At 41.6% G+C, this 16,084-nt stretch overlaps 1 protein-coding gene across 1 annotated transcript in view; it reads right to left on the bottom strand.

Annotated features, from left to right (window-relative positions):
* Positions 1-16,084, bottom strand: part of COL4A1 (collagen type IV alpha 1 chain) — a 152,021-nt gene that overhangs the window by 77,305 nt on the left and 58,632 nt on the right. Inside the window, exon 2 of the mRNA XM_053916317.1 lies at positions 12,864-12,926. Coding sequence (XP_053772292.1) covers positions 12,864-12,926 — 63 coding nt within the window. The remainder of the gene's footprint in view (positions 1-12,863; positions 12,927-16,084) is intronic.

The following is a 16,084-nucleotide window of genomic DNA, read 5'->3' as shown; positions in this document are numbered from 1 at the left end:
GTCACTGGATGAAGCAAATGACTTTTTGTAAAAATCGAATTTTAAACCACATTTCAGATTACTTTGTTGGAAACATCACTTGTCATGCAGAACATGTTTCTGAATTCATCCCACAAAGACACCTATTTTACTACTGGCTACACTCTGTGTCTTTCCATGGGCCAGAGAGCCTAGAAGGTAATGGGTCCCCAGAGTACAAACAGACCCTCCAGGTGGGGAACGTTAGTTTTAAATATTTGAAAGGTAGACACTTTGGGATAAGAACATAACTTCATAAAGGCAAGTGAGTGAGATGTCAAAGGAAATGAATGGTTGTTCCCACGGACATCTTCATAATTACAATCTATTTATCCCTCCCATTCAGTCCTGGGTACTTACCCAGGAGTAAGACCAAAGCAATGACACCTGACCAATGGTTGCGAGGCTAGGGAAAACCATCACAGCAATTGCTTCAGAAAGTCACACGCCAGCCCTGCCCTCTTAGCCCCACGGAAAATTTCAGAAATAAAGTATGAGGAACTGAATAGATCCGTAAATGGAAAAAAAAAAAAAGACACTGAAGCAAGAAATCACAAAAGGTCTCAGCCATAATTGCTTCAATTCAGGGGAAAAGGACCAGATGGCAATTGGGACTCAAGAAACTTTAATTTTCACATCAGCGGGCTTGAAAAACTAGTGATGAAGGCGTCTTGGGTAAGTGCTGCTGACTCACAGTTCCTCTTTTTCTCAGCATACATCATTGGAAAAGTATTCAACACTGAGGAAATGTCTACTTGTAAAGTAATAACCCATTATGGGCCTGACCTTCCTCCGCTTCAGATTAATGGAGCTCTCTGACATTTATTGCATACCAAAGTTCCTCTTGGTAAAATAACATTCTACTCCAGAAAGGTCAGGGAAGCACAGCATTGCAGTTCCTCCTTGCATCTACGGGCGCAGCTGAAACCAGGGGATAGAAAGAATTAAGTTTGGAAGGCCAAGTCTTCCCTGGTGGAGATTTTCAATTGAAATCAGCATGTCCAGGCTTTTTCAGATGGAGAAATAGTTGCCCATTCAGAAGGACACACACATAAACACAGCTGCCACACGTCTTCATCCTTAGAAGGCAAGTCTGTGGGGCGTGTCCAAGAGGCAATACAAAATAAATCTCATCCTCAAGTAAACTCTCAGGCTCCCTGTCCCCTCTGTCATGTCCACCCTGCTCTAGCTGTCCCTTGACCCAGATGGCTGCCTCTGTAAAACTCACCAGTGCTGTTCACCTTCAAGTGGCTGCTAGCTCTGACTTCATATCCTCTCCCCTTGGCCCTCCCATTCTCCCTGCGCAAATCCCACAGCACCACAGCTGTGATGGGACCCACAGCAGCTACTTCCAAAACTGCCGACCCTGAAAAAAGTTTTTTAAAACCCAGGCTTGAAGCCAGAGGGCAGGGAGCAATCCCATCAGTCAGTGGGTAAGGAGCATGGCGGGGGGGGGGGGGGGGGCGCTAGGAAAAAGTGTATGTGTGCACATGTATGCATGTGTCTGCAGGCACGCACATGAGATACAAAGAACGTGTATCACAAGAGGTGTGCCACGAGCTACTGGAAAGTAAAATAGGTTTACCTGTGCAGGTGAGCAGAGGAAGGAAAGCCAGACAACGAATGAGAAAGGATTGGGAATTCACAGTGGGAGAAGGGCAAAGAGCCAAATTGTGTAAGAGAAATAGGTAAGGGGTACAGTATGGGCCATGCAGCGAGCAGTGTGATGTCCCCCGACTCTGGGTCAACACCTGGGGACTCGTCCTATCTTCAGAATCCCCTGTGGAAGTCAGACTCCCCTTTGAGGCAGTGGTGGCATGCCACCCGAAATCTGGGTTTCGGCTCCTGTCCTCATGGCCTCGGACCCGCAAGGGCCTGAAACACTGAGTTCCTCAGCAGAGACCAGCAATCTAATGTCCATAAAAAAGAAAAACACTGTTCTACTTCATGACTCCCAATCATACTTTAGAGTGTTATTATTAGCTTTTTCTGGGAGTTCTTCCCCCAGACACAGATTACTCCTGCCTTGGCAGGCAAGGCATTCAATGAGCTGTCAGGTCACCATCTCCTGCAAGGAACTGCATGTTTCACATCCCGATGGGATGCAGCCCCCAGGGGGCCAGGACGCCCCCAGTGGGCCCTTCTGGGACAGAGGGGCCACTGCCTCTGCGGGTGCTCCCAGGGCACAGCCTGTGTGGTCCAGAGTCCCATGAGGTGATGCCTGCTCCTTACCAAGTGCCTCTCTGTCTGAGTTGAGACACCAAAGCCCTGGTCCTCCAGCTCCTTAAGGGGAGAGGCAGAATCCAACACTCACCATCCACATCAGCCATGGCCGGAGGGTTTCTACAGCAGTGTCTGCTAAGTGTCGTGAACCAGGAGAAGATGCGCTCTGCCCGATGTAGAAAACATACCATTGCCTGGCCTCCGGGGTTAGCAGACAGGCAACCTGGAGCAAGACTCTTCCAGGTACCTCCCACCTCACCCATGAAACACAGATCAGATCGGAGAGAAGAGGCCCAGCTTAAGAAAACAGTAACTCCCAAGGGCTTAGAGAGACGGAAAGACACACCTTCTGCTTTTTGCCAAATAACTCCACTTTCATGAAAATATGCACTTTACTGATTTGGGATCTTTTATGTATTAGAAGATCAGTTTGGGGCAAGGGGCACAATTGTCCGTGGCAGTTTCCTGTGTCCAGTTTTCTACTCCCAATCAGGGCAAACGTGATGAAAATTAGGGAAACAAAACTGGGGGCCTAACGCACTGAGTGTGTTGCCTGAATTTTAGGTCCCTGACCTATGACCCCAGCTCCACTCCAGTCCCTACGGGGCTCACTCTCACGGCACTGCCTTCTTTTTATTCTTCTGAGTTCGGAGCAAAGTTTGTTTGGAGCAAAGTGGAGCAAGCTCCGGGGGTTTACTGATGCTGTTCCTTGTTTAATGTTTTCCCTGCCACAATAAGATCCCAAGGACAGGTGACATGCCTATCTTGCTATAACCACGCCTAAATCCACGGGCACACTTCCACTACGGAGCGGAGCTCAAGAAGACCCATGGAGTGAAGGGGGAATGGGATGGGGTAGGATGGTGGTCACAGCAGCTCACTGGACCTACTATAAACAGACTTAATTCCTTTACCAACCTTCTAGGGAAAACCACTTCAACATCAAGCATTTAGCTACCTTTAGAGACCTCAGAATTCACATCAACTTAGAGCCTTGGATTTCTTACCTACAACCAGTGAAGCAACATATGGCCCTCACATGTTACCATGAGACATCCATAAAAAGTTCTTTAGGCAAATCCTCAGGATCTAATAAGACAGGTCTAAGAGATTCATATCTATCATTCATTACCAAAAGCATCTTTCATCTCTTTGTAGGTTGGCCTACAAGCATGTGGGTGGGCATAACCTCACAGTAATGAAGGAGAACCCTTATTGAAGGACTTTAAACCAGGAATGATTTCATGACAGCATTTAGAGATTAGCCAAGAATTGTTATTAGCTCCTCATTTTGGCTTTTCATGTGAAAAAATCTAGAGTTAATAGAATTTGTGGCCAGGTAAGCATTATACTTTTATAACACTATGCAGCTAACCAGTGGAGGCAGCCTAAGCCACATGCGTGCGGTGTTTGGGTATACCGTTAACATTTCTAATGGGTTTGCCAAAGGGAAAAGAAGACAAAGGGGCACCACTTCCTCACAGTCATCTGGTTTGCTTCTTACCTCTGACTAATTCTTCCTACGTTTAATTGCACATTGTGCTGAACCACTTCACAAGCAAGAGGGTTCTGTTAATATCATTTTTGTGGGTGCAGTTCCCCACGCCTACACTACATCATTATCTTGCATCATTACGTGCTGTCTGGAAACACTGTACCAACAAACAGGAGGGAAAGCCAACTGCCCGCTTTTCATTTGTCAGGGCGCGGTTTAAGTCTTCCATCTTGAATTACAGCGTACAGGCTCATTTTGCACTTTCTAAAAGAAAGCTCCGTTCCTGCCGCTCAATGTTGTGTCGGGATCATATTTAGAAAAAATTATTTTTTCCATTAATAGTCAAGACAAAGACTGTCGGGGCCCAGCATACTGACGACAGCGCACACTCACATGAGGTGTTCTGGGCTTCAAAAGTCACAGGACACCAAAATTCCATTCAAGACATTTAATTTTTTACTACTCCTTGTAAACGTGGAAAAAAATTTAACTCACTGTTTTTGAAGCTGCTCTTGAGGAGGTATGTTCCAAATATAGTTGCAAATTAAAAAAACGTAGATTTTTATCATTATAATCTATCACAGGCTTAACAGGTCTCAGAAGCACAGGGCAAAGGAGCAGATTTTAGGTAATGGAGAGAAATAAGAAGACGAAATGGAAACCAGGGGAAGTGCAGCTCCCTGTGCCTCCTGTGGGATGGGGCAGTTATGTTTCAGTCGCGTCCAATGGTGGGCCTTGTGTGCATAATAAGATAAGCCACTTTGCATAAATCCATTTTTAGTGGTTTCCCTACGGTATATTGTTGATACTTTATCCTTGGATTCAGGCATTTTTTAAAATTCTTTATTTTCAAAGAACTATCAAAAAGACAAAAGTAGGTAAATGTGGAAACCGATATTGATTCTCACAATGATTCTGCCAGATGATGATTCATGTGCAATATGTGGAAATAGGAAATAGGAGACATCTGGAATCAATCTGGTATTACAAGACACCAGAAAAAAAACATGTACTGACCCAAATAACCAGCTAACATGCCATCGGGTCCTGCGGTGAACACCAGTGGGCCCTAAAGTGATTAAAGTAGACACTCTGGAGGGCTGAAACCCATGATAAGGCAAAAAGTAAGTGACGTGCCTCAAAGGTTCCCTTTTAAATAATATCTAGAACAAGAAAAATTGGCCAGGGGAGAACAGGAGTTTGGACAACGCTTGTAACTGTAACGTGCTGTACATCAGGAAAAGCAGTTAACAAAACGCTGGGGAAGTGAATAAAGGGAGAGCTGGTTTCCCTTATATTTCAAGGGATGATGATTCTGGAAATGGAAGATAAAATCACAACACTGACTAGAAATTGGACGATGTTTCCAGACAGACCTCCCAAGTGAGGACATTTCATTTTTCCTCTACTGAAAGCTTCCAAAAGCTACAAACACACTTCCTAACAATAGTGCTGTGATTCTAAAAACATCCTAATATCTCTTTAATTTGGGTTCCAGGAGAGTTCTGCCACAGGTGGCGCATGTCCATTGCCCAGGTCTCCTACTTTCCACTTGTGCACGTACGATCTGTGCCTGTATGCTTACGACTAGGAACCTGCCCAGGACTGGACAAGCAAGCAAACTCTTTCCTCATTTTATCACAACTTTTAAATTCAACTACTGCTAAAATGACAGGTACACACAGATAACATTTCAAATTTCCAAAGTTCATTTATGTACAACACCTTTTGCTTGACCCTTTTAGCAACACTAGAAAACTTCAGGATCAAAGTTCATTTCCCTTTTTTAATAGGTTAACTTGATCAAAATCACTTGACAAAACACAGTCGGCGAACAGATGGTGAAATTCACACTAGAATCATGGCTTTTATTCAATAAAACATTGTTTCCTACGGGCTGCTCCTGAGGTGAGAAATACGTGGTATCTGTGATCAAATAGGTTTGGGGGACTGTACATGACGTGCCATCCCTTAAAAGGTTCCTAGAGTGGAAATAACAGACATCTACTCAACCACAACGCGCAGTTCCCCAAACTCATCTGTCCTTGGAATGCTCTTCCACACTCTGTCCCAAAGGAAGCATTTACTGACATCCCAAGGTGACTGGAGGACCACATTTTGGGAAAGGCTGAACTAGACACTGTTGACTTTCGTGAGTGCTCAAAACACATGAAAATAAAGATGTCCAATCAGTCTCATAAATAGTAGAATAATATCAAATACACTCGATGCACTAACTAAACAAATCTTAGTTTTAATTAAATAAGTCTCCCAATATTTTATACTAAGTAGCAGTTTTTACTACATTTTGACTCTATATATTACACACTGTAGAAGAAAATGAAATTTCTTTTGAAATAGACTAGATTTTGAAATTTTCACTAATTCAAATGTACTACAAACCTCTCACAGAGTAAGTGCTTAATAAATAAGTTATTGTTATTAATAATTCACTGTTAGTCCAAACAAGTTAATTAATCCAAAGTTTCAAAGAGCCTACATGAAAATATTTACTTTCATTTACTTGAGAAAAAATTAAATAGAAATATGATACCTTTGACATCCAGAACAATGGTTAATATAATTTAATTTATGGGGAAATTTTTTAATATTCTGATAAAAATGAAAGATAATCGTATTAGTTAATAATCCTTGAGGACCCAAATCTATTCTACACAGGTACAATGAATAACTGGGAATGAAAAAAGAATAACTAGTCAATAAATGAAGTACAACATACACAACACTCTATTCCTGTTGGTCACTATAGTCTTTTGACTGTGTCCAGAATGGACAAACTGCATGGCCATATTCACCTCCTGGGAAATCAAGGAGACATGCCCATTAAGTAACAAAGGTTACTCCCTTTTAACCAGAGTGAGGAATTTCCTACAGGATAGAGTATATGCCAGGATTTCCTGAAGGAAGGGAGTGGAGGGGCGCAATCCTCACTATGTACGTGCATCTCTTTGACACAGGCCTAAGAAACCCTCAATTCAGTCTGCCCTGAATGCTGTAAAACATAAACATGGTCTGAATGCAATGGAATGAATGCTGCATTCTGGGCTGGGCTTCCCCTAAGGTCCCTCCGATGGAGGCAGGGCTCAGAGTTGGGCAGATGACCTCTGACCTGCTCCATGTCACTGACAAGTTGGCTCCCTGTGGTTATCTGTTTAACTTGTGGTTATCTTCCATCTTCCAGATGGAAGTCTTAGTGCAGGGGTATCAGACTCATTTTTACTGGGGGCCACATCAGGCTCGTGGTTGCCTTCAAAGGGCCAAAATAATTTTAAGACTGTATAAATGTAACTACTCTTTAATTGTTAAGGAGTTGAAATTACATTCAGCCCTTTGAAGGTAACCGCAAGGCTGATGTGGCCCCTGGTGAAAATGAGTTTGACACTCCTGCCCTAGTGGATGCTTCTCTAGAACAGGAACTGGGAGGTCTGCCCATGGCCCTGAAGGAATAGGCTCTTTTCTTTGTGGTCTTCCAGTAGCCCCTCATCGCTACTCATTCAGAGAAAGGCTTCAGGTGAGCTTTCCTTGGCTGGTGGCCAGGGGAGCAGCATATATACCATGGATTCAGCTTTGGAGCAACAGGAGCTTGCTCAAGACTCTAGGATACTCTGAACCACAAGTTCATTGTGTTGGGTTCTTTCAGATTAGGATCTTCTTATCTTGAAAAGTGAAAACTGATTAGTGCTATGATAGCACTTGAATCCTGTTACTGGCCTCTTATTCACTGCAAGAGATTAGGCTAGTTCAGTGGCTCTCAGTCCAGGCTGACTTTGCTCCCTGCTCCCCCCATCCCCTAGGAGACACTGGCCACATCTGGAGATATTTGGGTTGTCACAATTGGGGGAGGGAGGGTGCTACTAGCACATGGTGGGTATAATAATAATAAGCACAGAAAGCATTCAGTGCCATGCCTTACCCAAGGTAGAAGTTCAATATACATCAAGCCCTTTCTCTTTCTTGCTCTAATATTCCAAAGCCAGGATTTTTCCCTGCTGGCCAAAATCTGTTGTTTATAAGCAGAGTACATAATTTAATGTTAACATTCAGACAGGTTTACATGTAGGTCTGATGTTGAATATCTATTGACTGTGTCAGTATGTATAGGAGCTAAATGGCCGGTAAGTCTACAAATCATTGACCACAGTAAAAGAAAAGAGTATCCTGCACAAACTTAGTGCTAAAGCAACATTAACATCTTCCTAGATTCCCAGGGCCAGAAACAGAATTACTTCCAGATTGGCCAGATTTCTCCAGCTCTTTCAAACCACATAAGGTACACATTTTAGACAAAAAGAGAGAAATTCCACTTTCAAAGTTCTCTGCCTTGAATGCAGTCTAGGACTATACTAGCTGATGACCACATCGCTGCTGCGCAGCCCCAGAACGGGGAGAGGGGCCGTGATACGTAAACCATCTCATTCGTAATAACACAGTAACGTGCTTCTTTCCCACGTTGTTGGCGAGGATCTGGATATCAGCAGGTTAAAGTATTCTGAGAAGACGTGAGGTACCCACGCAGTTCCCACTGTTCATAAGAATTACTGTAATTTCAGTTATTTAAGACTCTCTGAGCTTCCGAGACTATGAGTTGGGAATGTCCCTTTTAAGTGTCAGTACACTAGGAACTATCAAACCTTTTCTACGATTGCATTTATCAACTACCCACAGAGGTGCTTTCTCTGATTAGTGTAGTTAAATTCAGCCTGTGTCTTTATGCACACGTGTGACAGACAAACCTATTCCATACCCAAGTAAGTCTGGTGCATTAGTGAACACATAATTTGCCTGGATCCTATCCATCCAAGCTGCCCCTTTTATTTATGATTTTAGGTCACAGGGATTCCTTCCTTCTCAGAACTGTAGAATTTGTTTTCTTTACCATTTCTCCTAGAACTTGATAATTAACACTTAACTTGTTATTGACTTAACATGCCTATGTCTTACCTCTAGTTTAATGTGAAGTTCATTTTTTCGGATACTGCAGTCATAGAATATAATGACAGCTTTACATAAATGTGGACTCCCATGGTTAAACTATTTGAAAAACTTCTTAAGCAAGCTCTCGTTTAGCAAAATCTAAATGGTTAACTTCTAAGTATATAGCTGTAACTTCTGGGAATATGTGGCCTTTCCTATCATCTCAAACAGTTGAGAAAATCAGGTTATCAAGCAAAAGAGGAGCTTAACTTTTGGCTAGTTCTGAGTAGGCGCAGATTCAAAACCCTAATCAGTTTAAGTAGATAACATTCCCACACTGCTGGGGCCTCAGGAAGAACACAAAGCCATTGTGTACAACCCCAAATTAATTACCTAAGAGAAAACAGCTGAAGACCTGAGTGGCCAGCCAGGGAAACGGGAAAATAAACAATTCAGCAAAGACGCTAAGATCCAGTGAAAGACTCATGACTTTAACTGCTGAACTCAGAATAAGATACCCAGCGTTACATTGGTAACTGTGGGATTATACAATGACCAAGGATCTGCTGCATCAACATTTACTCAGCTATCTGGAGAATATAAGGCATTCTGTCAATTAATCACATCTCCATGGAAAGCAAAACTTAGCCAAAAGAGATTTGGCAATTTATACTGGAGATATTCCAATTTCCACTGGTGACTTCTAAACAGCCAGTATGTCAAAGTGTTTTTTCAAGATGTGGAAAAGACATGTCTCTGAAACAATGATTTCCAAATTTCTAAGGCAGTAACACTCTGTCCCAGTTAGGTAACTTTAATCCTTTCTGGGTTATGTGGCTGCTATTATCCTATTTTTTAATAAAAGTCAAAATTCATTTAATTTGTAGACATTTGAGAGTAGCAAAAACCTCCTATGACAGTTGAAGACATTCATTAGTAGCTCAAAAAGTAAGCCTGCACTTTGAACCACAGATTTAAATTGTGGTTCTAAACCCTTCATTCTTTTTGCATTTATACCCGATTAGCCTGTCTAGGACTTGCTTTGAGAATGGGTGGGAGTCGGTAGCAGCTGCAGAAGACCAACTTCTTTTACTGACCTGTCAGCCAAGAATAAATTTCTTTGTTATCTGACCTTGGGAAGAGAGAAATGGAACCGGATCTGAAATCCCAGCTCAGTCAAGCTCTAGGTGTATCACATCGTAAAACTAATTATGTTAACATCACTTCCAAGACAATAAGTGGAAGTTTAAAATTTCCTCTTTCCATGAGAGGAAGGACAACTTCCTTGCTCATACTATGTGAACCATGGGACCTGAAATCTTTATGCTCAAAAGGGTAAAAGACAGATCTTTAATTTTTGTTAAAAAGATATAATTCTAAATCATTTAGCCATTCCCCTAATTTCAAGAGGCCTTTGAATACATTCAATAATTAGTCTTTGAATAGTTTAATTCATTAAAGCCAGCCACCCAGTAAGTTATTATTTTAAGTAGTCTTTATTTAATAATAACACAAAAAGTTGAAAATGGGCAATGGAGGAGACTGCAAGGGAACCAGATCCAGCCAGGAAAGATCATGGAGGTCCTAGGCCCTGTGCATCTGATTTACTTGCTAGGAAGTGCAGAATTCTACACCTTCTACCCCAGTCCCAACAGGAGCTCTGGGGTTTTCCGATTTTAAGGCTTGGGTTGGTCACAGTAGCAGGCTGACTGACCTGAGCCCTCATCACAAGAAAGTGTCACAATCTAAGGGCACATCTTCTTTAACACTCTCCTGCCCTTGCTTGACCTTTCCAAGCCAAAATGGAAGCAGGGCCTCCTGAATGTCACACTTAACACCAAATGAAGCCAGATGAGTGTATATGGGCCACGGCAAGGGTTTCATCAAGGCTCAACTCTGACAAGAAATGTTTAAAGACCCTTTCCTTGTTGGGTTGGGTGCTAGGTGCTGTCTGTGACTCAGATGTGACCCTGCCTTTTCTAAAAATGTTTGAGCAACTTTGAACTGTGAAGTGGGCTAAGTCCCTGAGTAGCTGCCATCAAGTTATGAAGAAGTTAGCTGAAAATATCTGGAAAGATATAGGTGGATTAATCTACTTAGTTACATATTAATGTGTGGATTTCGGTAAAAATTAAAATAAATCAGGCTAGAAAATGCATGTACAGAACAGGAAGTCTGAAAAGCACCAGAGCCAAGTGTGAGTGCCCCCAGGGTCAGGGGCTACTTGGGAGAGGAAATCAAGAAAGTCAGTGGGCTGGCCCCTGCCTTTTTAAGAGTGAGAAATGGCAGTTCTGCCTGCCCCTCTCCAAATCCTGATGCTTTAAGTTACAAGAAAAACTTAGTAGTGTTGATATAGGCCTTCATTTCATATTTGTTGACATCTGAATGTTTTACTTTTTATAGTTGTAAGAATTTTTTTACAACTTATATGTAATTCAAGTTAGATCTTTTTTTTTTAAAAAAAGGATCTTTGTGGTATGAACATACTTGCTCTAACTTTAAAATAACTCTTGAGAATGCACACCTGACCTAGCTAGAAAAACTCCCCAAGTAAGAGAATGAACAGCTCATGAAGATGAATTTTACTGGATTAGCCAAAAAGTTCATTTGGTTTTTTTCTGTAAGATGGCTCTAGTAGCACTTAGTTGTCTTTAACTCAATTTCAAACAGTTTTGCTAGATTGTATTGTGACAGCTATATATAAGTGTGCATTTAAAAAAAAAACTTACCAAGAATGGTGAATTTATGTGTAGCCATTTTAATATTGAAAATGGAAGAAAATAAGCAACTTTATTGGTATATTATGCTTTATTATTTCAAGAAAGTAAAAATGCAACTGAAATGCCAAAAAAGATTCGTGCAGTGTGTGCAGAAGGTGCTGTGACTGATCAAATGTGTCAAAAGTGGTTTGTGAAGTTTCCTGCTGGAGATTTCTCACTGGACGATACTCCATAGTTGGGTAGCCCAGCTGAAGTTGATAGCAATCAAACTGAGACATTAATGGAGAATGTTATACCATGTGGGAGATAGCAACATACTCAAAATACCCAAATCAATAAAGTTTTTAGTGAAAATGAAAAACATGTCTTTTATTTTATGGAAAAAACTAAATGGGCTTTTTGGCCAGCCCAATAGTTGATAAAGTTGATAATGAAATACAAAAATGTTTTCACATCTTTCATTTATCTAAAAACTATCCAGGCAACACCAGTGCCGCCTACCATCAGCATGTGTTTTTAAAGAATAACATAGGTATTTTAGCAAGTAGTTAAAAAAGAAATGACGCCGTTTTCTGTAAAACAGAATTTGCTGAATTTCAAACCTGTGAGTCTGAGACCCCCTCACTTCAAGCAGGCTGTGAGTGAGAGAAAAATTCTCATGCTGGCCCAGATGATGCCCTCAGCTCCCCGTGAGCAGGCAGTGGTCCACAGCGGCTCACTGCAGTCCACACCACCTCAGCCGGCCGCGTGCTTCCACACGGGAGGCTGACTGGTTTACTGCCCATGATTTCTCACTGCCATGCCTGGTTTCCATGGTGACTCCCAGAGAGTTTAAGGATATACATTGTCCCTGGGTAAAAACCACACAGGCTTCCTCTCTCATATCTGAAATGCACAGATATGACTTGCCTTCCAAAGAAAACGAGCTGTGATTCTTAATGAGAGGGAAGAAGAGTGCTTGGCTGCCGAAAAATATTTTAACTTTACATTTGGGACACATAAAATATTTACTGTTGTTGTAAATAAATCTAGACAAGTATGTTATAAATTAAGTATTATTTAGCATAATGATTTCAATGGAGAGCCCACAAACTCAATAGAAATTTCTTATTTTTCAGAAAAAAAGCTAAGTTTTATTCTTATACATTAATTCCAAAGAATACTATGGACAACAGATTTTCTTCCAACACACTTGTTCCTTCTTGAGTCAAAGGAGAAAAACAAATGAAATCCTTTTCTTACATTAATTGCCACTAATTATTACAATCTTTGAGGAGTAATTGTTAAGATTTTTTAGCAATAATGTTAAACCTGGTTTTGCTTCATTTGTATTACTCTGGGGAAAATATTAAAGTAGTAATAAGGCTTTAACATGAATTGCTGATTACTTGATTAGTTTAAATGTACTTTCTAATAAATTCCACATTGGTGGCAACTCAAAAGGAATTGTCATTGAAGTTTCGGCTACTTACCTTTTGTCCCTTCACTCCGTGGCAGTCACATTTCCCACAGCCAGAGCCAGCACAACCACCACCCTGGAAATGAAAGGAAAAAGTCTGTAAGTAGAAGAACTTTTGTAAACTGAGGTCCATATTTGAACTGAAATGATTTTGGCATCTTCACCTAATAATGGGAAAAGTCCTACCCTGTTATTATGAACACAGTCTTAACGTGCGCGGTATCTGCATTTGTGCTAATGGTGCTATCACCTCCTTGTCCTGTGGTCCATCTCTCTTGCCCTAACAGACAAGACAGCAGTCCTGGAGTAGAACACATCAGAGCATTGCTTAGTCCAAAAAGCAAAGACTGTCACGTATACTTTTTGAAATGGACTCTCCAAGAGATTATGTGAACAGAACACAACATATTTGCAAGGCGAAGAAAATGTCACACTTCTGATTTAGGAGTTGAAGACCTGAGACCATGGGAGATGGCTTAGGAGGGCAGAGTCCATGCTTTGGCCCTCTCATTCCCAGGGAAATGCAGGCATGCAAAAAAAAATTGTTTAAAAGACATTTGTGCAAAAAGTAAATAAATGAAGGGGCTTATTTTCAAGCCCAAGTCCTAAAGAGCTGATTTTTAACTCAATTAAAGCTTGAATGTTCATTTAAAGAACAGTCAACAACTAAACATTCCTTGTAGTTCATTTCTAGCATATAAATTAATGCCAGAACTACATGGAAAAGAATTCAAGCACATAATAAAAGCTGGAGAAGAATGGAGCTAACATGTTCAAATGCCCACCAGGTGCTAAAAACAATCAGGTATCATCCCCACTTTACAGATTGAAAACTGAATTGGGAGGCTTAATATAACCTGCAAGGATGTCAAAATTAGCACCCAACTTCAATTTCCATTACATAAAACTTACAACACACTAAAAGACAAACATATGACAGTACCTACCTACATTTGCAATTTCCTTAGAAGAATCCAAATTTTAAACCAAAATAGAGGTATTGTGGACAGAATGTAAGAGGGTATGATAGAAATAATTTTAATGAGCTGTTAAGTCTGAGATAAAAATGCATAGCTAAATTCTGCTTCAAGTGATATGTTTCTTGAAAATAAAACCATACTGTTAATAGTATTGTGATCATGTGAAGTCTATTTTTAAACAATACACTCCTCTTGGCTCCATTGCCATGGAGATCTTCTGCATAAAACAACTGCATCTGAGCCCTGACTGGTGTGGCTCAGTGGACTGAGCATCAGCCTGTGAACCAAAGGTCCCTGGTTTGATTCCCAGTCAGGGCACTATCCCCAGTTGGGGGTGTGCAAGAGGCAACTGGCCGATGTTTCTCTCTCTCTCTCTCTCCCTTCCTTCCCCTCTCTATAAAAATAAATAAAATCTTTTTAATACTGCATCTGAAAATAGGTGTTTTGTAAGTGAAATCTGAAAGGTCCCTCCAAGACAGTAAACTGTTCTTAATTTTATATTTTGGAAGTGGGAACAATTGAGAACAATCCAGACTCCTGAAATTATGGTTTTGTTTCTTACCCTGGCTCGCATTTTAGGCAATTTTCAGCATGCATTCTCATAACCTCTTAACATTTTAAATCAACCCGTGTTCATAGTTTGCTTCACATTCTGGGTTTTGATGGCCAAAACCTTAAACCTGTGCTCCAGAAGGTTCATTCAAAATGCACAAATACGAGTACTGAGAGGCTCAAGAAGTGTACCTCACTCACATCACCATCTCTTGTCCAATCCCCAGGTGAGCACCGACTGCTCCCTACCTAGGTTTTCATAAAATGTTGACTACGTGGCCCTGGCCAGTGTGGTTCAGTTGGTTGGAGTGTTGTCCCATAAAATGGTTAGTCATGGGTTCAAGTGCCAGTCAGGGCACATGCATAGGTTGCATTTTGGTCCCCCGTCAGTGAGCATTCAAGAGACATCCAGTCTCTCTCTCTGTCTCTCTGTCTCTCCCTCCCTCTCTCTCCCTCCCTCTCTCTCTTCCATTTCCCCTCTCTGTGGAATCAATAAATATATACATCCTCATGTGAGAATTAGAAACAATGTTTGCCTACATGCCTCTGTTGAGACATTTATTGTGTTTCCTTGTAGTCCTTTACATGTATGTCTCCCCAGTACCCATGAGCACTTCAGGGGTAGGACGAGACCCTCTCAATGAACCTGATAGAGACTGCATTTCACTGAGACCACATCAGTTGTAAAACTGACCTTAGGAAATAAGGAACAGCACTGACTGTATGTTGACACATCATCAATTGTTAGATCTACCCCAATTTTGGAGTTGTTAAAATACTAATAAATGGGCATCTCAGAATCGATGAAATAGAGTAGTAGGTACCCAATTCCTGCTGTTTTGTTGGTGGTGATGGTGTCCATTTAATCAACCTTACATTAACTACCATAGATAACAATCCAATGGCACTGGCATGTCAACTCACAATGTAGTGCTGCATAGCAGCACTGTGGGAAAAAAACTCCAAAAAAGGAACTCGGCAATGATTGTGAGACCACTCCAGATCACCAGACCGGACAGAGAAGAATGGAGGTTCTCGGGGGTGCAGGGGTCCCCAGAGCTGCCCAGAGCTGCTAGGTTAGTCCCCAGACTAGGAAGGCCCAAAGGTGAGGCAGCTCCCAGTCACTGGGGCTCCAGATTGGCCTTCTCTCTGTCACTACCCCACTCCCCACAAGTTTCCTGCTTCTGAGCCAGGTTCACAAACACATCTCTGCTCTTTAAACTCTGCTAAACTCCATTTCACTCCTACAGGTACCAAAAGGAAAACCCAACCAGGCGAAGACTCATTCATTTGTACAGTATTTATTTGTCTACCTACCATAGGAGCTTAGCTGGCAGAAACCCAACAAGGGCTGAAGCAGTCCAGGATTTTCTACTTAAGAGTTTCTCAAAACTTCCTATTCGACAGGGAATCCAATGACTGAAGCTGAACATGGCTATCTGGTGATTCTGGAGTTTTCTCTTATGAAATGTTGATAAAATCTCAGAGGCTTATCTTTATTCAATTGGAGGGAAGTTATAAAAATGAATTTCCTGGAACTGTTCCCTTAAGCTATCAGTAAATGCCTTAATGGCAGGGGATACCAGATAAGAGGTTATAGGGGCACAATTGTGGATCTTGGGGTCAAGTTGCTTGTGAGTCTCTGCCATAGAAATACACCCAGCGTGTGGGTAACAGATGCTCAGTTTTGCCCTGGGCAGCA

This window comes from Desmodus rotundus, chromosome 13 (assembly GCF_022682495.2).
Source record: "Desmodus rotundus isolate HL8 chromosome 13, HLdesRot8A.1, whole genome shotgun sequence".
Taxonomy (NCBI): domain Eukaryota; kingdom Metazoa; phylum Chordata; class Mammalia; order Chiroptera; family Phyllostomidae; genus Desmodus; species Desmodus rotundus.
The sequence above is the reverse complement of the archived record's forward strand: the minus strand, read 5'-3'. Positions and strand labels throughout refer to the sequence as shown.